The sequence below is a fragment of the Aotus nancymaae genome, unplaced genomic scaffold (assembly GCF_030222135.1).
Source record: "Aotus nancymaae isolate 86718 unplaced genomic scaffold, 86718_ANA_hifiasm-v0.15.2.pri h1tg000025l, whole genome shotgun sequence".
NCBI lineage: Eukaryota > Metazoa > Chordata > Mammalia > Primates > Aotidae > Aotus > Aotus nancymaae.
In genome coordinates, this window is record NW_026988438.1 from 969,027 (window position 1) to 991,300 (window position 22,274).

Genomic DNA, 22,274 nt, shown 5'->3' on the forward strand with positions numbered 1-22,274 from the left:
CAGTTCTAGGTGAGAAATAAGAAGTCACTTCAGATTTAGAGCAGTTGAGTAAAGGAACTTTGCACTGAAAAGCACATCCCAAGTCAGATTTGGGAGGTGAGTCCTAGGGAGATGGCCTCAGTTCAGTCCTGGGTCATACATTAAATATACAGATGCTCTTTGACTTATGACAGAGTAACAATAAACCCATCATAATTTCAGAATGTCTCAAGTCAAGTAAGAATTTAATACACCTAACCTACCAAACATCATGGCTTAGCCTAGCTGACTTCAAACATGTCAAACACTCACATTAGCCTACAGTTTGGCAAAAGCATCTAACACAAAGCCTACTTCATAATACAGTGTTAAACATCTCATGTAGTTTATTGAACACTGTACTGAACGTAAAAAGTAGAATGGTTGTATATTCAAAGTATGGTTTCTACTGAATGCGTATCAGTTTTGCACCATCATAAAATCAAAAAATCATAAAATGAACCATCATAACTTGGGGATCACCTATACTTCTAAATGAGTGGGATTTGAGGACCATCACCCTTTTAACAGCTTTGATTTCCTCTGCATCGCTGTTCCTATTAAGTAGTCGTTAGGTTCGTTTCATTTTTTTGTCCCATTTACAGGTAGGCAGCCATTCTTGTAAAATAGCCACTTGAGATGTTAGAAAATAAGCACAAAGCCAATGAAACTCATTTTAAAAGTCAGTTTATCCTCTGCTTTCCAGAATTATTTTGCAAGCTCCCAGCTCCATAGGTGGTTGGCTAAAAAGGAGCAGGGATTAATGTGGGATGACGACTGTCCCACACTGGTGGTCAGAAAGCAAAAGTCACTGGTGAGCCGTCACAAAGGAGTTACACCACACCAGCCACACTGCTGCACTGCTGACTCAAACGGAGTGGGGGTAAGCTATTGCTAGTTTGTTAAAGATGAAAGCCATGGAAGTGTCTAGAAAGTTCTTTTGGAACTCCTGGACAAGGATGTGCACATCAACTCCATACTTTCAGCTTTTTACCCTTTACTGTGTGACTTCAGAAAAATAGCTTCTCCCAGCCTTCACTTCCTCATCTCCAAAATTGTGTTAATAACAATGACTATTTCACAAGGTTGTTTTGGAATTCAGTTGTTTATTGGTAAACTGTAAAGTCCACACAGAGACAAATGGATATAGCTGCCATTCTGATTTTCAGAGCAGGCAGAATCACAGGCAAAGGAATAAAAGGCTACAGTTTGCTAAATTTGGCATCATCAAAATGATCGGATAAACTAAAAATATTCAAGATTTGTTTGCATCAAATTTTAGTTCTAGCAAAACAATTGCCTAAAACATAATACACAAAATGTTACTAGTTTTGTTCTTTCCCTTCAACATCAAGTCAATTTAATTGACTTAAATACCTTAGTCTTTGAAAATTTCACCAGAATTATGTTGTTTTAACAACACTTAGTTCTACAAGATGATGATTTGTTACTGGTAAGGGTTACTTTAAATAGATTTCAGGTTATAGGGTATGTTCTAATCATCTACAAAAATGTAGACATTTTTCCTCACGTGTTGCTGGATTCTAACGAATTTGTCCTTGAAATGTGGTATAAATATGCCAGGTCAAAAGGCTTCCTTAATTATTGAAGACAAAAATGTCCCCAGGGGGTTCACAAACAAAATGTTCCATAATGCAGAGCACTTTGTGAAGTTTATGCCATTTTCACCAGGAATATAATGTATGTGCACACTCAATGTGATTCTACTGAAAATGGAATTCTACTGCAAAACTGTATTAAACTGTCTTGTAGCACCTTTTCTCCGGCTATATAAAGGCCTAGCAAAGCTGGCTTCATGAGTGTTTGACCTGTGCAGTTACATGGGAACTTAACGGTTAGAAGGGCCTTGCCCTTGATTTAATTGTGTTGCCACCATCTTGAAATTCTTAACAAGTTTTTAAACAAGGGATGCCAGATTTTTATTTGACACTTTAGCTCTGCAAATTATGTAGGCAGTCATGAAGTCTAGCATAACCTCTACTGAGAAATAACCTTAAATATAACTGAATAGATAAATCAAAGAAGATTTCTTTTTGTAATTTTATGTTATTCAAAGGCAGTTAAACCAACTGGTACTTACCCCAAGTCCACCACAGGGTAATGAGGAAAAAAACTTTTGAGAGTCATCACCTATAGAATAATAAGACATAAAAAATATATAAATTGGTATTATAAATATAGTTTTTAAAGTGTTGGTGTTTATTAACACATAGTAATGTCACATGGTATTTATCATCTGATGCAAAAATAAATTAATAAAACTTCAGACCAATTATTCAATACAGTTAATTTTCAGAATATCATTGTTCTACCTTTCTGTATGCATAAATAAGATGTGAAAGCAAACCAATACAAGTATTATTGCAGGTAGTGTCTATTGCCCCACATGAATAAACAGATTTTTTTTAAGTTGGCCTACATGTCTGTACTATACATGACAATTTTTTAAATTTACAACTTATGGTAACTAATTCAGCTATTCACTGAGTATATTTATTCAATGGGATTTTTGAGCTACAAGGTTTATGCCACCATATACTATCATTTCTTAAATATTTCAAATATTAAAATATCTTCTCAAATGTACAGACTTATTCTTAATTTCTACTTCAGATACAGCTAAGTATAACTGGTTGTAAGTAGCTATATATACTTCAAGATAGAGCTAAGGCCAAGTACACCATAAGCCACTTCTAACATTGCAATTTTTTAAACAACACTATGAAGGGATAATCCCATTTATATCAATATCAACATAAAATATCTTCTTTAAAAATACATGCCCAAATCTTGATTGTGAGTATCCCTTAGAACTGGTGCTTCACGGGATTTTTAACAATAATGTTGTTTACCTGTACTTTTATTTTTTACATTATCTACTACATGAATAGAGAGAACAGTACTAACTGTGACCAAATATTTGACATTAAAATCTGCCTGTGGAGTAATCACAGGGAAAGGCAGTGAACATTTCTATTTCATAGTCAAATGGTTCTAAGGGGACTCAAGGATGTCCTCAACAGTTCAGTGACAGAAACAAGTACACATTTCCAATTCACCTATCCCATTCATTTGTTTTCTTGATAATCAATGAAATGAGAAATTAAAATTGAAAACAGGTTTGTAGTAGAATTCATATGCCATGTCAGTAAAAAACTAAATAGCTTTTACTGTCACGGAAGAGAGTTTGTTTTGAAAACAATAAATCATATGAGTTGGTTTTTCAAATACAATTACTGAAAGATGGAAAATGTTAAAGAAAAATGCATGTGCAAATGAACACATCTAGTTATAAAAAGAGATTTTTATTTTAACAAAAGATGAGAAATCAACAGAATTAAAAGTCATAAAATAATATTTAAACTTCAATATTGGTATCAGTAAAAGGCACATCAAAAATTTCTGGGGAGGAGTAAAGTTTTCTTATGTTGTTGTTCCTAACAAAAATATTTCTGTATTCCTGAATATTTTATAAGAGTATATTCATATGTCACCTGTGAAATTAAAATAGATATGTAAATTTTAGTGTCTGAATTCTTCATAGTCAACAAACAGGAATGAAGATAATATTATAACTGGATAATTTTTTTTTTTTTTTGAGATGGAGTGTCACTCTGTTGTCTAGGCTGGAGTGCAGTAGTGCAATCTCAGCTCACCGCAACCTCCACCTCTCAGGTTTATCCTGCCTCAGCCTCCCGAATAGCTAAGACTATGGGTGCATGCCACCAGGTCTGGCTAATTTTTGCATTTTTAGTAGAGACAGGGTTTCACCATGTTGGTCAGGCTGGTCTTGATCTTGACCTTGTGATCCACCTGCCTCGGCCTCCCAAAGTGCTGGGATTACAGGTGTGAGCCACAGTGAACAGCCAATAAGTTAATTTTTAAGAGTAATTTTTAAAAATTATTAACCTCAAAGAGAATTAGAAAAATAAGTATCCTACTTAGGAGAATTTTATTTAATACTCTTATTTAATACCTACTTAGGAGAATGTTTACATAACACAAAATAGGCAAATAATTCATACTTTAAATTTAGAAATGGGCAATAAACTTTTATTTCACCAAACTGACTGGATTTATTTTTAATTATATTGTCTTATCAATGCACTGAAATTTGGCTGGCCACAAGAAAAGTGGAAACTGGTCAGAAGAGCGACATAAATATTAATGCTAAGGAAACCCTTGCACCAGAAATGACTAGAGAGAATATCTTTTAAGTGTCACCTTACAGGGTCTGGAGTATTTAAAGAGATAAACGATGTTCATTTTCAAATCCAATTATTTTATCATATATAGATGTCTTTCAAGATACAAAGACTGATAGGTCTGGTCATACTGAACTTTTAGTTAAACCCTTTCTTCTAACTCTAGAACACAGCTATCAAGAAAAGTAGTGTCAATTTAAACCAGAAAAGACACCTCCCATCTATGTTGGGAAAAACTGGGGGATATAGTAGGATATATGGAACTGAAAGTAATGAATAAAAAGAGAGCAAACATCTTGATGATTATGAATTTCTATACATTTACATATGGCAGCTTCAACCTGGTCTTCCAGATACTAACAACAACAACAACAACAACAATAACAAAAGCCGCAAGAATCCAAGTTTCACAAAGAACAAAAAAAAGTATTAAAAATCAACCTTTTAAAAGAACAATTATTCACTTTGTACTGAGATTGAGAAAAATTAGCTAAACTTTTGGATACACTATGGAAAAAGAAGTAGTTCTGAAGTGCTGACACAGTTGAATTTAGTGCTTGACATTAAGGCCTGATCAAATGCAACATCCCTGTTTATATGTACTCATGTAGCTCACACACAATATTGAAATTGTTGCAATGATCACTGAGAAGTGTATATGAAACTCCACATACGTATACAATACTAACTCTAAAATTATCAATTGTATGAATATTTCACATCAAATGTTCAAAATTAATGAGATAAATGGCTAATTTATTTAGATTAAAAATTTAAACATCGAATCACAGGTACTTGCTGCTTTCATCACATACATACATGAAAAGGACCTTTGTTCAAATTCAAACTATATATTGAATATTCATTTTTAAATCATCAAATTTTAAAATGATACGTCAAACATTTTAGAAAAATTAGGTTTGTTCAAAAGTGTCAAATTTCTTTAAAAAAATTGCCATGTTTTATAATAAAAGTTTTTGCCAAAATTTAAACTCATTTGTCCTATAAACATGTCTTTTCTCTTAAAATGTGGAACAATGGCTGTTTAGGAGCACCTCTCAAATATCAACTGTGTGTTCATATTCACAATTTGATCAATCCTAGACTATTCCAATAAAGTCCAAGGATACCGAGTCTTATGCTTAGGTTGATTTATACTTTAGGACCAGAGATTTTTTAAAAAGTGGAAGAGGTTTTCTACTTGTTTTTTCTTAACGCAAGTAAAAAATAATGACATGGACACAGTCCCTATTTTTAAACGCTTGAGTATTATGACCTCATAAAATCATGACAATTAAAATGTCTGGTTTACTTCATCTTTTTAGTTAGTTGGGTAAGATTATTGATTCATGCTAAAATAAGGATATTTATTATACAATATTTGCAGCAGCAAAAAGAAGTATTTTATGTAAACTAGCTGCATGTACAGAGACTGGTTCCTAAAACAAAAAGAAGGAAAAAATGAGCATATATGTTTAGATTGATTTCTTTGTATTCATATTAATATATAATTTTAATTCAATTACATACATTATTTTTTATAATCAAATATCAGTAATGTACTTTCTAAAAATTGGATAATCTTTATGTATTCCCCTTTCAGCTCACTTCTCCCCAAGCTACTTCTACCTATACCATTACATGCATGTGTGGGCACATTTATTCTCACTCATATGCCTGCATTTCATAAACTTAGAGATGGTTGCCACGTGTTTAAAAAGGTAGATTGTAAGTGTTATAATGGGTAACTCTTAATCTTCTTTACAATTGCTTTCCAAGATATCTACCTATTATATGTTATCTACTTTCAAATTGTTTAGGACCAGTTAACATAAAACAATTTAAAAAAAATATTGAATTAGGTGAAAGACTTCAATAACTTAGAGCTGACACAATATATTTATTTGAAAGAAAAAGTCCTAAAATGTCTGTTTTAGTTAAAACATTTAAAATGTGATCCTTTCAGCATCTATTGCCAATTTTAAGTATTTTTAATCACTTATAAGAAGTTAATAAAATATAACCGTTTCAGCTAAAATAAGGTTTGTCACTAATTTTTCTTCCAGAAACCTGTTGCTTCTACCACTCATATAAAGCTTATATAAAGTTCTGCAATATAAATTTTACTTTAAAATCTGATGATAAAGTTTCAAAATATCATACATTAACAAAAAGCTGTTTATTAGTTTTCCAGTTTTGTATTTAATGTATTAATTCCAAAAGTAAGGCATTAAATAGATTTGCAATCTTGCTATAAAATGTATGATGGACATAGTATTAGTGAGTTTTCACTTAATAAAGGTGTACTATTTCCTTTGTTTCTTAAAGTCATAGAGCAAAGAACGAAAAGATACAAAAATAAATGGGAAAGGTGAAGATACCTTTGCATAAAGCATGTGAAAATCATTATTTCTTTTAGTTTGAAAACATAATAAACAAATTCAGCCACGCAGTTTTTTCTATGTGCAAAAACACATTGTACCAATGTTATTCAAATGAAGGTTAATTTTGAAGTAAACATCATGCAACCTACATTGTAACTTTCTAAAGCAGGATTTTCTTAATCTACACTGGCCTCTATTGCACACGACTCATTCCACAGAGCAAAGCTGTTTGAAAAGCTGATTTTTTGTTGCACTACTTGCCAAGTATTTTGAACTGACACCAGCATTAACTAATGATAGGGCTGGAATGTGCTGTTCTCAGTACAACGGAGGCCCGTACAGACCTAGGAGTATCCTGGGGTCCAGCTTCTGTCCGTCCAGGGGGTTGGTGCCATACAACAGTGAGTGATGTTCAGAATGAACAAGCTGTATTTCCTCCAGGCTGGCTTTTCGACCTTGAATTCGCTGAAAGAAAACAGCAGAAGCCAACAGTACTCCACTGACAACATTTGGAAGAAAATGAGACCCCCTAGTCACATTTAAGATGATTAATAATGGGCTGAATTTCATCATGTAGGAATATGACACTGATTTACTTAGTTAAGTATCATAACAATATTTGAAAAATGAGAGTATGGAAGGTTCAGATTCAAGAGATTGCTTATGCCTAAATGGGCAACTGACATACAGTATATTCTTATTTGGCATGACAGAGAAAGCTATAACACTGAAATTAATAGTTAACTGTTGTAAAGTATCAGCTTAAAAACAAGCAGGGGCTACTGTTTAGCTGAAAATTAAATGTATCACAATCTTATTTTACACTTACCCAAAGAATGTGTTGTTAGAACACATTCATTATTCTTTCCTGAAGGACATAAATAAATATCATTTCATTTTAATCAATCTGATGATCACAGATATGCTAATCACTTCCCATGTGTGCACCTCACAGTAGTATTAGTTTAAACCAATATTCCTCAAAGTATGTCCCATGGGATCAATAACAGTTCAATATCTGTTTATCAATGGTCTGTGGTGAGGTCAGTACATAAATTCAGATCAATATTTAGAAACTTTTATGGCAATTTGACAGTATTTTTTTGTCTTCTGAATCTACTATAATCTTGTATCTCTTCAATATTTCACTTTTGCCATAATTTATTTTAACATTTTTTATAAAAATATTAGTCTCTGACAGATTGGAAATTAAACAAAAACAAAAACTGCTCTTTAACCAGACATGGTTTGAGACACTCTAGACTCCATCAATTTTTTCCAAACAGGCGAGGCAGAGACTTTCACTCTAACAAATCACAGTCCTTCCACATAGACAAAACTATACATTAGGTTCAACTTCAATTATCCTATATGCAAAGTGTTCTTTCTGGCTACATTCCTCAGCCGGCACATCTATGAGCCTGATAAATATTGTGCTGGTGCATGAAGTTAATTAGCCTTAACTTCTGAAAATCACTGTGCTTTCTAGTATTACGAAGAAAGTATTGATATTTCACTTAAATATATATATATCACCACAAGACAGCTGTAAAGTAATATTTACAGAACAACAGTGAAATTCAAGGAGAATCTGTTCAGGGAATGCTATCCTTTCCTGTTCCTGACCAAGGAACCACCAGTTGACCTGGAAACATCAGGTGATAACACCTCTCCCAGGACAAGGACAATTCCACATTCAGTCTCCCTAGTTTAAAGTGTTACAGCTGCTGCCAGACTCTTCAATACTGATGTGTGGTTCACTGAAGGGGCAGGCCAGGAAAACTTCAATATCTGGCAATTCCTCAGCATTTATTGGGCAGGAGGCAGAGCTGTGCCTGTCATTGAAAATAAATGATCAGGTCACACTGAGAGAGGAATGGTGGGGGTCTCCAGGGGTAACAGGAAAGGAGTGATTAAAGCAAAATCTCATTAACACTGCCTTTATGTGCTGAATAGACACACGAATACTTATGGAACTTTCTTTGTATATCATTGAAGTTCCCTGTTTTTGATGCTATCATTCAGCATTGTCTAACCCAAGTCACATTACTAGAAAAATAAAAATACGCTTTAGAGAAATTATTACAGGTAGGTAAGATTAGAACTCTGATGCTGAAGACTAAGGAAAATGTAATGATGGCTTTCTGGTCAGCCATCTTTCTGATCCATAAGCAAACATCTTGAACCAGGTGGCTTGCTGGTAAACACTCAATTTGGGAAAAGTGTACTGAAGACCGAAGCAACCAAAGAAGCAGGATGACATGTAAAGAGACAAAATAAGCATAAGCACATCTGAAGCCAACATTAAAGGGAAAAGTTTAAACTGTGAGATTTCAGTGGGTGGATAATCCCTCAAGATAAATAATGGTAAGTCCATGGTTTGAGTCATCTAAAATTGGACTGAGCAGGGCACTGGAAAACAGAATGTGGCAACTAATCCCAGTCTGGCAGAATAATGAACACCATGAAATGATAGGGCTTCGAGCTCTTCTTTCTATGGGTCTGAAATCCATAGCCACTAACATCACATATTCTGATACAGTGAAACATCAATATCTTAAACAATGTCAGTTCGGCAGCTAATGATGAGACCCATGTTTTGATGACTATCACAAACATTCATTGATATTTCCCCTTTCTTCATTTCTATAAAGATTCTTTTCATCTATAAATTGAATTTTTACTCTGGTATAATATTAAATACCATTAACAATAAGTATATCTTCATGTGTTCATACACTAGTTGTGTAAATCTGCATACCATGCACTCCATGCTTGTCCCAACACCTTTTCTTAATTCTCCCACAATTCCACTGATTTTAGCTGAATGCTCACACATTTGAACACTAATCTGCTAACAAGGTTCACTGTAATTGACAGTAGCTGAAGCACTAGTAAGTCAGAAAAACAGCAGTCTCCAATGTTTTTGGCACCAGATACCAGTTTTGTGGAAGTCAAAAGGGGGAAGATGGCTTTGGGATGATTCAAGCACATCCATTTATTGTGCACTTTATTTCTATTATTTTTTACATTGTCATATATAATGAAATAATTATACAACTAACCATAATGTAGAACCAGTGGGAGCCCTAAGCTTGCTTTCCTGCAGCTAGATGGTCCCAACTGGGGGTGATAGGAGACAGTGACAGATCATCAGGCATTCGATTCATCATAAGGAGCGCTCAACCCAGATCCATCACTTGCGCAGTTCATGATAGGGTTAGTGCTCCTATGAGAATCTAACCCCGCTGCTGATCTGAAAGGAGGCAAGGCTCAGATGGCCATGCAAGCAATGGGGAGCGGCTGAAAATACAGATGAAGCTTCACTCACTCACCTGCCACTCACCTCCTGTTGTGTAGCCTGGTTCCTCACAGGCCATGGACCACTAATCGTCTGTGGCCCAGGATTTGGAGACCCCTGATAAGAGGACACCTGCTGAATCTGTTACCCGCTTGTGTAAGGTCAGTCAACTAACAGTAAGGACAAAGCATTTGGCCCAGCTATCTAGCATTAACTTATTCTAAGATTTTTCTCTGCTAGTTATACTCTAGGCCTCATCCTTGCTATTAAAATGTACCATTATTCCTAAGTTTCCACCTTGATTTCTCTTTTTCTCCTTCTCCTTATTCTTTCTTTTGACTTTAAGCAAGTATTTTACACTGGCTCTTCTCATTACTATAGGAAATATTTTTTTTTAAATAATTTCACTAAATATAAGGAAGTACTTATTCTTGGCAATTACCCTCTGCTTGCTTCTTTGGTTGCTAGCGAACAGCCCCACAAACATAGTGCATATATTTCTACAGAAAGAGAGCAGTGAAAACTAATTCAGTACCAAAAAAAAAAATGTTCCTACCTGTAGATAGGATCTGGAAAAAGCGTATTTTGAGATTTGTATCTCACAGAGACACTGCTGGGGGAACTTGGTGGATGACTAAGCTAAAAATTCTGAAAGAGCAACAGCTTTATTTCCTAACATGTAAGAGCTCCTGGAGTAATTCTGTTTCGCCTTACTTGTATTAGATGCCTTAAATTGGTCACATTCAACTTTTCCTTTAATACTGAGATCTTCACTAGTTCCCATTTTCTGGTATTACCATCAGTAATTAGGTATTTTATTTGTGTAGGCTTAAATATAGATATTCCCACTTAATGGCTGCTCATATTTTCTACTTCCTGTGTACCCTTTATTCTTTCATTTCTCTCTCAGTGCTCTCTTGAGTCAAAGGTCAAGAGCATAATGAGTCAAAAAATAGGCTAAAGTGCTCTGATAATATTAATTTAGGGAGTACTGATTTCCATTCTCAGAGATACTTGGTCTGCAGGATATCTATGTAACGTTATCCGTGATAGTCTGACCATAAAGATTTTTAAGAATTCTGAGCATATTGGGGCACTCAATGCAAATGAGGGATTTCATCGGGGGATTTCTCACTTGCAGCCAGTAAAGGTCTTAAATGTCTTACCAACAAAGGTCTTGGAAGGAAACATTGTAGCTTTTTCCACCTTCCTAACAAAGAAATTTTGTGATGTAGGACTGTGTTCATTGTTACATCATCATTCCCCTTGACTCTCATTTAGTTTCTTACCAGAGAGTGGGAAAAGGAGCTACGTTCACTGAGCGCTTACTCTGTGCTTAGGAACATGATCATGTTTAGTTCAGAGCCCTAAACCGTCTATATTCAGGTTGGAAGTTTGACCAAAGTCATTTAAAATGACCATATCATTGAGTCTCACAACACACCATGGTTCTTTCTCAAAGAAAAAGTCTTTCTGAAACAGAGTCCGTTAATGCAACCTGATTAGAGAAGAAATGTTCTGAACATGATCTACAAAGTCAAACTGTGGCAGGATAAAATGCAGTCTACCCACACCCACCCACACACAGAGCACACACACGGTATAGATTCATATTTTTTTCTGCCAAGGAGCAGAGAAAAAAGGAAACAGTTCTATTCCTTTCCCTCCTGTGTTCAAAGCCTGGATTGAGGCCAGTGTCCTAATCAGTTCTCATTGGCCCTGGAGGAATCAGAACCTTTTGTAAAATATAATAAAGGGCATAAAATCATGATAAAATGCATGAAAAAGCAGTGCCTTTGGTTAGGGAACTCGAAATAATTTAGCAGAACAGATGGATTGCATTGGTTTGGTATTATTGAGGACATGAAAGGGCTCATTTTGTGGCAGTTCCAAACTAAGAGAAAATGTCCAACTTAAATTTGACAAGTCAAAGTACCTGCCTCCACTGGGGAAAACTCCATTTTCTTTAATCATTTTCAAAGTAGTGACATACTAGGCAAGAATTTCCACTGAAATATCTCATTTTCAGAAAATATTTCATCCATTGTCCCTAAATATAGGGATATGTTTTTATTTATTTTCTCCAAAAATCCAGGGCAGATGAAATTCATAGGTAAACAAAAAATAATTATAAATGACTTCTTAGTGTCAAAGTTACCCTCTGCCACAAATGCTATACTTAATATTTAATAAGTCAATTTATAGTCTTATTTTTTCTATATACTTTTCTTTCTTAAAAAAAAAAAAAAAACATAAAAATCTGATCTCATTGCTTATGCCTAAGCACAGCTACCGGAGTTTTAAAATGCTCCAACCAACTGCTTCTTAAAATGTTACATAAAAAATGTTTTTTTAACTACTCCTGTAACTGCATGATATTCCATACAACCCTCCTCGTGTAATAACTTATACTTCTGCGTTTTTCTCATAAAAAATGTTCCGGGAGTGAAAGAAAGAATGAGGCAATTAAGCAGGCAGGTGGTCTAACAAGCTTTTGTTTTTTTTCTGTGGGTCACAAGGAAAAAAAAGAGAATTGCAAGTTGGGAGGCTTGACTTCCAGTTCTGACTCTCACATGTCCTTAATGTGCCTATAGTCAGCTATGAGATATCTCTATGGGCCTTTGTTTCTTCATCTATAAACATAAAGAGTTTTGACTAAATTATTTAGAAGCTCCTTTTAGCCTTAAGATGATACAATTCTATGTGAAATAACCTTACACACAGTAGAAATTTAATATGTTTCTCTTTGATTTATGCATTTGCCTTAGGCAAGCAAATACAATAATTGCAATGATAAATTACTGTGGTTGAGGTCAAAGAAACCTGAATAAGGATTTTCAAAAGGAGTCCAGCTATTCCGCGATGTTCATTTCTTATAAGCCTAATCATAATTGAAACATAAGTTTTTGCAGCTCATATTCCTATCCTGTGACAACTTCAAAATAATAAATACTTTTAATAATTTTTGAAAAGTATGTATGGCACTTGCGAGTTAGTGTCATCTTTATTTCTCAGGTTAATGCTTACATCTGTTACTTTCCCATCTCCAAATATTTGATTCACTTGCCTATTTGTCTCTGTCTTGTTAAGATTACGTTAAGAAGTCGCGTTTCTGTTTCAGTAGTTCTGAACACTGGCTGCACCTTGGAATCAGTTGGGGAAGTTTAAAAGTTGTTGATGCCTGGGTCCTACCTATATAGCTCCTGATTACCTTTGTCTGGGTGCAGTTTGGGCACCCAGATGTTTACAACCACCCAGGGGATTCTAATGAGTGGAACCAGATGTTAGAGGGAGCTGTCCATTCTTCCTGCTCAGAAGTGAGTGCAAGACACTGACACTATACTGACCAACACTTGAGACAATGGAATGGTTAAAATATTTGGTTGTTGGACAGAGGTTTGTGAGTAGAAAATGATGTTAAGTGTCTTCGATGTGTCTTAATACTGCTTGATTCAGTCATTATGACTTATTTTAAGGTATTTTAGGACACAGAGCCATTTCTAAAGCACTTCAGAAAACAGCAAATCCCAGTTCAATAATAAAGCTCTGAAATGGTGACAAGCATGTATACACTACATTTTTTTAAGTTTTACTTCCACCTATTTCAACTCATTGTCCTCATCAGAAAACAAGAAAAATTATCCCTTAGTCTAACCACTCAATTTTCACAATTCTTTATGCAATTGAACCCCTACATTACAATTATTCTTTTTAAAAATTGTAAAATATTTTAATGGTTTAATTTAAACTTCTGCTTTTTAAAAGAAGTAATCATGTATGAAACAAACTTTCAACGAATGTTTTTTGTTACTCAAAAACTGTAATTTTCAAATGGCTAAAAATCATATAATTTTTCATTTTTATTAATAAGCTTTAATGCTGCTGTTTCAAAATTTCTATATTACTTTCCAAGTGGACTCAGAAGAAGAGCCTCTCTTATTTCCTTTTGTTGGTTGTTTTCCACATTACTTCTTTTTGTTTAGCAGACATTTTTAAAAGAAATTCCAAATCATTTTACTATAAGCTGCACAACGAGTTTTGGTATATTTATCTGCCTGGGTCCACTCTGTGATATACAAATATCTTTTAGAACAATGATACAATGTATCCTGGTTTACTCATCAAATCTAGATCACTTGTACTTCTTCCCAAGACTGCCATATCCTTTAGGGACAATTCACACGACTTCCTGTTTGAGTTTCTCTGTTTTGTGGTTAGATTCTAAGACACAAACACATAAAAAAATTTTTTTTGCAAAATAAGCAAAACAGTAAGCTGTTATGTGCTGCCATCTAGTTAGACTACTCTATAAAACAAATGTTTAATTGAATTTCCATTAACTTGCAGTATTCAGTGCTTTGCAGTGTTGTCAGAAAACCTGCACATTCCAAAGTGTTTCACCACAGATGAATGTATTTCCTTACTTAGAAACAAAGAGGTATTTTAAAGTCACCTATGTGTGCAAGAAGATATGCTGGAATCCCTGCTTCTTGGCATCTTAAGATTTTGCACTAAACTTGCTCTCCACTTTTCTCATTGGAACTGCTGAGAAGTTCCAGAAGGGACAACAGTAGCTTGGTTTTGTGTCCCAGAATTGTTTCGTAACTACTTTGTGTTGGCACTTGAATAAACGAGTTAAGCATTTCAGCACAGTATGTTGCTTATGGTTTTTACTTATGAATTAAGCGAAACAAAGTTATTCAATATTAGTCACAAAAAGGCAATGCAAATTCCACATAATGTGTAATCCAACAAAAGCATTATAAAATGTTATTCTCAAAACAAATATGAGAGCAAGCAAATGTCTGTGGGTGGCTTGGTGGGGCTGGGAGTCATGAGCACTTCTGGAAAAAACAACAGCAAGTGCATTTCTAACAGATGATGGGTCAACCTCCGCGATTTTTTTTTGACCACAGATGAGCACATTTCTTTTCTTCAGGAGCATGCACATCTTAGAAACCCAGCTACCTAATCAAAGAGCTTGTTTCTGAAGAGGACACAAAGTGACCCCTCCAGATCCATTTCTCATGGTGATAAGAAAGCTGCTGATTTTGCACTTCGATCCCAACAGAGTCACTAAACTAAGTATGAATGATTCAGTAGGGGGAAAAAATTAAATGGTATTGGCATGAAGGACTACTAACTGCCTCAACTTATTAAAAACAGTGCCACATCATGCCAAAAAAAGTTAACCCATGAAACCACTGTAATCTAATATAATGAGGACTAATGTTTTCTCTGGCTACTAATCAGGATTAGTAAGCAGAGCCAATTTACACGATAGCTTACAAACTAAGAGCAATATGTTTACTGAAACATTCTAAAAATTTAGTCTTCTCTTAACTAAAGAGAGTGTTATATTCCAAAAGAACTGCTTAACCATTCTAGCTTCAGACATTACTACAGCTGAAAGAGATCCTAGCAAATATTTTGCCTAACACCCTCATCTAAATCGTAAGAAAACCAAAGATCAGCAAAGTAAAATGGCTTGACAAAAGCACACAGATAATTAATGGCAAAACTAAGGTCAAATCTAATTTTGAATGATCATCTTTGACAGAATCCATTTTTATTAATTTGCAACATTGTTAAATGAACTGACATAAAACAAAGGTTTGATTTGTGTATCAGTCTACTATCTGGAAATGAAGGAATACTGTGTTTTCAAATTGCTATCTTTTCTATTATGTCATTTTTTATTTCATTAATTATGTTCTGTTGCTTGAGGGAAGCTGACTCTTCTCTGTATGCTAGCAGAATGGAGATTCCTTATTTTTTGCCCCAAATAGTAACCCCAATAAACAGGGAACACGAATAAAAACACAAAGAGGGCATGTTATTCATTGCAAGACCTGGGATATTTTCCCCTTCACACTCTAATATGTAACATTACCTCCTCTGTCTCTTGGTCACAGGGCCCCACTGATGCTGTCAAGTCTACAGAGGCAGCTGACCACAAGCTTCCTCATTTTTTTCTTTCTCAAGCACAGTAAGTAGGAGTCTTCACAATCACAGCAATATAAAATGAATGACTCAAAACTCCTATGAAATTTGCAATTGTGTATTTATTTGTATGACTGTTTAATTAATGCTTGCTGATCATACCAGATAGTAACCTTGAAGACAGGGATGTATACTTTCTACTCAGTAATATATCTTCTACTCCTAACAAAAGTGCCTGGAAAACTCAAATTCTTGATAAATATCACTGAATGATTATATCACTGTTCTCAAAGTGTGGCATCCAGGCCAACGGTATCAGAATCACCCAGACACATGTTACCAATACAGGTTCCTGGACCCCACTCCAGGCCTACTAAATTAGAAATTCTGAGTTTAGAGCTCAGCAATTTGTGTTTTAGCATCCTCTCAGATGATTCTGAAATACGTCAACATTCAAGATTTCCTTCTTTGAAAGCACAGGTTGATTTCTAACCAAGAATGGTCACAGAGACCTGGTGGGAAAGTAGTACCCAAAGATGGCAGATGACTATCTGGATACTGAAAAACAACGCACTGACCCAGCTTGTATGCATTATATTCCTATTTGATTATATCCTTTCCTGTGAAATCTAATAAATCCCCTCTTTGAAACAAATGAGTTCTTATTTCCCACAACAAAGAGAGGAAATTGTTCATATTGCTTAGAAGAGAATGATAACCTAAGACACCCAGGCTGGTACTCAAATCCCTGGAGTCCCAGTTAGCAGAGATTATACTTCCTCATGTTAGCATGTTTTAGACATAACTAGGCAAAGGAACTAAAGTTTAACTTCCTGATAGCCCCTTCTAACCAATTTAGAAGTACTGCCCTTGAACCTCGATTCTCTTTATTTGGGTCTGTGGGGTGTCTTGGTAAATAAGTTACTCACACCTGAGCTGGAACCCAACTTACTCTCTCAGAGAGAATAAGTGAACTCCAGTGAGCAGATACTATCATTATCTTTGATTCCTAATTTAGAAGGCTTAGAAACACTAACCAGGTAGCCTTTTGGGTAGGACCCTTCCTGCCCTTCCAACTAGCCAAAATACCCACCAGGTACACAGATCACTTGCCTCTATGGTGTACTTTTCTCCTGATTCTTCAACAATGCTGATCCTAAAGATATGTGGCAAATTACTAAAATATTTGTTGCTAAATTTGTGTTGTATTTTTCACAGCATTGACATTTTCAAAGTAATCTGGCAGGAGACAGAAAGTTTAGCATCCTTGTAAGACAGCTTAATAACACAGTAAAATATTTGCATATATAATTTGTCAAATCAAAAATATTAGAAGAAATCTACAAAGAACATGTATCAGTTTCTTCCATTGTGTTTAGAAAAAAATGGACTTGGGAGAGCACTAGGTAAGATTCTACTATTTCTGACGAGGATTAACCTGGTTTGGAATAGTCTCTGTGTGCTCCTTTTTTATTTATTCCCCTACTCTTCTGGGAAAAACAATCAGTAAGAGAAAATAAGTTACAAAAACAGTGTTTCCATTTTAGTTCTCTGTTTTATCTTATATTAAACAAAATGTCTCTATAAAAGGATAACATTTGTTTAGTTAACGATTTCTAAAATTTAATTTTGAATTTTCCTAGTATCATTCACACATGGGCAGAGACATTAAATTCCTAGGTATCTTAAAAGTGAATTAATTTTTAGTGGTTTTAGAAATTTCATTTCATGGTTTGGTTTAGGTTAGCATCTCATAATTTCAAAAAGTAAATAAATTTATATAGGCAATAATTTATTTGCTAATATGGGAGTTTTGATAATATAGGAGCATTATCATATATAATGATAAACACATATGGGCAACAAAACCTTCACTTAAGAAACTGAACACCTGGTGAACTGCCATCAAACTATGTTAGGAAAAGTGGCTTCTATTTGCATTGTTGCAAGGTTTTGGGTATGATGTTTGTGATTTTTCTTTATTAAGAGCAAATCTGCTGATCTGGGCTTCTGAGTGTATTATTAGTTAATTTTGTGATTAAGTATCACCAAGGAGATTATATTCTCCTCAAGCCCATAGCTGTACGATAGTGCTTCTGACATTTCACCCTGTGTTTGATATCACATCGGTCAGTGCTATACAAACTAAATTGTATGGTTTCAAATAATACGGAACTAAAATAATGTAATGTATATAAGCTATTGAAAAGACTAACCAGAAAAGGATGATAATAGGCTTCTCAACTTTTAGACCAGTGTGAATCACACCAAATTCCATTTATTTCTATACTCTGTTCCTTTTACAAACAATTCTCCTTCAGGTAATGGGTTTTAGGAACACCACTATCTAACAATGCATTTGAAGGCTCTGATCAGCCACGGACAATTTGAAGTAGCTAGGACCAGGCCAGCAGCTGCAGGATATAACACAAACGTGAACGTGGAAAAATGCAAGCAGCAATGCCTCAGCTGGCAAAAGCACAGAAAAACTGCAAAGCAGATGAAAAGGTGAGACAGGAATGTTCAAGTGAATAAATGTATTTTGTCCATTAAGACCAGCCTACCACAAATAATTTTCCTTGCTGGTCTACTTTATAGACTCCATATGGGATTGTGTAGAAAAGAAAATGGTTTGGCCTCCAAATTGCATTATCAGAAACATGAAATCCTTAAAGATAACTCTAAAATTGAGCAGAGTATGAAAGCCTTCTGCCATATAATATGAATGCCAATGGCAAAAAAAAATGAATAATAGACTTATACTCAGGAAGAAACCAGATAAATAAATCTAGCTCATTTTCCTTCACTTTGGGATTTCTAGATAAAGGATACATTTAATCAAAATCAGAGCTTTAAATAAGAAAACCGTTTGATAATTCCATCATAAATATATAATAAAACTTGTGAGACTAAATCTGTACACAGTGTTATGGTATATTCATTCACAATCTCGACTACTGAATGATCCATAAGACACTAGCAATGAATTAATGTTTTAAAAAAACAACTTCCCTTGTAACATAGAATATAATATCTACCCTTTAAAGAAAAAAAAAATCCATCAAGAAGATTATTCATCTGTATAAATGAACAAACTGAATGAATGGCTTTGCATCTTCAAAAGTCAATTATTTTTAGTAGTTTGCAGAGGAAAGGGATCAGACTGAAGTAACTCATACTATCATATGTAGGCAACAACACTTGATCTGTAGAAAAATTCTGTCTGCTTTGGCATTCCTATTTCAAGTTAAATATTTTACAGACTCAGTTTAAACTAAGTTGAATTTGAATAGGAATTTTGTTGACTACATTTTGGGACCGTATCTGTCTTGTGCAATTTTATAATTCCAATACCTGGAACATGTTTAGAACTTAACAGAGACCCAGTAAAAAAAGTAATTAGTAAATGTTAAAATAATGTGAGAAAGCCCATAAAGGGCATTTTTCTTTTAAAAATGGCTTAAATTCAAATGCAGAATGTTACTGGATTTCAGACAACAATGGGCATTTATAGCAACTAAATCAAATAGCAGCTGTTTGTTACATATTTTGCACATTTCACAATGGGAGCCTTTCTGAATTGATATGACTTTTGTTTTTACCTTTTGAAAACCTAAAATGATAGATTTTTCAAAATAAAAATGGTATTCACCAGGCATCTACAGAAATGAGTTTAAGGAAATAATGATAAAACGAAACTATTCAAACCCGTTCATCAAGTTATAAACATATCAACCACTTCAATAAAAAGAAATGACTTTTGGTGGTAAGAGGACAGTTAATATTTTAAATCATTAATTTCCATGTGGCAAACCTGCCATACATCTAAATTCAAAGCTCAGTTTATAACCAAAAATGATAACTTAGTAAAGAGTTTCTAAGAAGATCAACTCAATAAATAATATCTATTTGCAAACAGTGCTACCACGTGTATGTAATAATAATACTGCAATATTGGAACACAGGCATCAGGCAGCTGCTCAGTTCATCAACCCTGATCGAATACTTACTGTGTGCCCAGAGCAGAGTCAGGTGGTAAGCTCTGTGCTACTCAAATCTATGATGGTTCATCAATCACGGTGTTTGCATTATATGGTTAATATTTTTCTATTACTCCCCAAATGAATACTGGCCTCTTTACATGATTTATTTAAGGAAGTAAAAGAGTGTGTCCAATGCCAGATTACCTCACATTTATTTAGCAGGCCAGTTTCTTGCAGTCGTGACCAGATACTCTGTATTCGTCCAGCATGCTCAGGGTGGGTAGTGGAATTGCCACAAACGCACTGATGTTTCAGCATCAAGGGGTCGTAGGCAATTCCTTCAAGACAAGGGAAACACAGAACAAGATTGAGTAATGATATAAGGTAATGACATGTGTTAGAAGATAATATAACAACTCAAAAAAAGTCATTGTTCTTAAAATAAATTTGACAAGGGGAAATAATACAAATTCTCAGGAGCACATCAGGGCTATTTAGTCCTATCTATCTGGATACTCGTATAAAAACATGAACTCATGGATTAACCAGTACTCAGACCCTAGTTTAGTAAATCTGTAAAGTGATGAAGATGATGACATTTATAGACATTTCAGATTTTAAAATATATATATTGTAATATTTTATGAAAATCATTATGAATTGTTTTTAGGCAGATAATTTAATTCAGTAGAAGTTTTAATTTCACCACACCATTGGAACCACAAAATGAGCTGGCTCTTTAAATCTCTCATGAGTAATTCTAGCCTGAGTTTAGATCAGGGTGACATTCTTGTAATAAACTGGATTTTCCCACTCTTTGCCTATCCTGTTTAGTAATTTCTTCAAGGTTATGCAAAAACAGTTTCTTTGTTTATTTGTGTTTCTCCCCATAATTTATGTCATTATGTAAACAATATGGATGTTGTAAATCTTATAATATTGTGGGGCATTTAAATTGTTTCTTTTAAAAAATAAATGTAAATCACAATGCCACTACTAGAGATTATACAGATACTAATGAGTACGATCTGCTTTTAAATTATCAGGTGTTAGTATATTTCATTTTCAATCAGGATGATGAAATGAATTATTAGGGGTACTTAAAATAGGACTTTTTAAAGTAACAAATTAGATGAGAATTATAACTCTAGCTCATTTAAAGAAGATTTCCACCAGTAACCCTATTCCGTGATGTGGAAACATGTTGCTTGCAAAATTGCCTGACATAAGAATTTATCAAATCAAATGTCCTCCAATAAATGACCATCAAAGCACATTTGTAGATGGGAAAAATACCCATGATAAGAAATTTTACAACCACCACCAATAAAAATCTTCAGTAACAGATAAGCACCAGTAATTTAAGCTGTAAAACAAGTTAAATTAAATACATTTTATTCTCCTTTTGGCTTACATTATTGTGTTAAAAAAGTGTTACTCAAGAGAAGAAAATATTTTTCACTGAGTGTACTAAAATGATGCAGAAAAATGCCACATGCATTTTGAAACCATGTGCTAAAAATTATGTCTAAGAAAAAATATAATTTTACTAGTCCAAATAATATCTATTCTTAGGACTCAAATGGCTTCAACTCCATCCTTCTTCCCCTGATTCTCACATTTTTGTCCTCAGGACTGACCTCCCTTATGAGCAGCTTATTTGCACACTTACCCATTGAATGACCAATCCAAAATCTCCACTTAGTTGTCCCATGGTTTTCAAAAAGTGAAAATGTCTCTGATTTTGAATCCATGATCATAAACCATACACGATATTACTCGTGTTTACAAAAGACATCAAGATTTGCCATTGTTTATACAAGAAACCTTAATGTCCCCTTGACACTCGCCCTCCAATGAACCAAAGTAGTGTTCTGTTTTCCCTCTAAAACAGATCTTGAATCACTCAGTCTCCTTATCTCCACTGACAAAACCATACACAATCTAAGGTACTATTATCTCTAATCTGGACTCCTGAGATAGCCTTGTAACTGGCAACCTGACTTTCACTCTACTCCATTTGCCACACAACAGTGGCCACTTCTGTTTAAACCCTTCAGGGCCTTCACAGAAGAGACAAATTCCTCCAGGCCAGCGTAGATAGCTCCCTCCCCATCTTTCCAGCTTCATTTCATATCTCTCCCTCTTTTGTTCTCAATTTCTCTTATAAAAGCCTTCCTTCCTTTCCTTACAAAGGTCAAAATCCTACCAACCTTGTGATCTTCATACATGCTATTCCCTCTATGCCAGAATTCTTCCTTCTTGACTTTCATAACTCCAGTCCTCATTTGGCTAATTTTTTTTCACTCTTCAAGGCCCAGTTTTTAACGTCACCTCCTCTACCAGGCATACCCTGAGAACTCTAAATTAGGTCTCCTACTATATGCTCTCTTAACATCCTCTAGGCCTCCTTCAAGCA

General features: G+C 34.6%; 1 protein-coding gene across 12 annotated transcripts in view; it reads right to left on the bottom strand.

The window, feature by feature from the left end:
• HDAC9 (histone deacetylase 9) overlaps positions 1-22,274 on the bottom strand; it is a 919,102-nt gene that overhangs the window by 243,264 nt on the left and 653,564 nt on the right. For all 12 annotated transcript variants that reach the window (XM_012450672.2, XM_021674167.2, XM_012450674.2 and 9 more), the window contains 3 exons: positions 20,060-20,193; positions 6,973-7,093; positions 2,120-2,169 (listed from right to left, as the gene is read on the bottom strand). In XM_012450672.2, the coding sequence (XP_012306095.2) occupies positions 2,120-2,169; positions 6,973-7,093; positions 20,060-20,193 (305 nt within the window). The remainder of the gene's footprint in view (positions 1-2,119; positions 2,170-6,972; positions 7,094-20,059; positions 20,194-22,274) is intronic.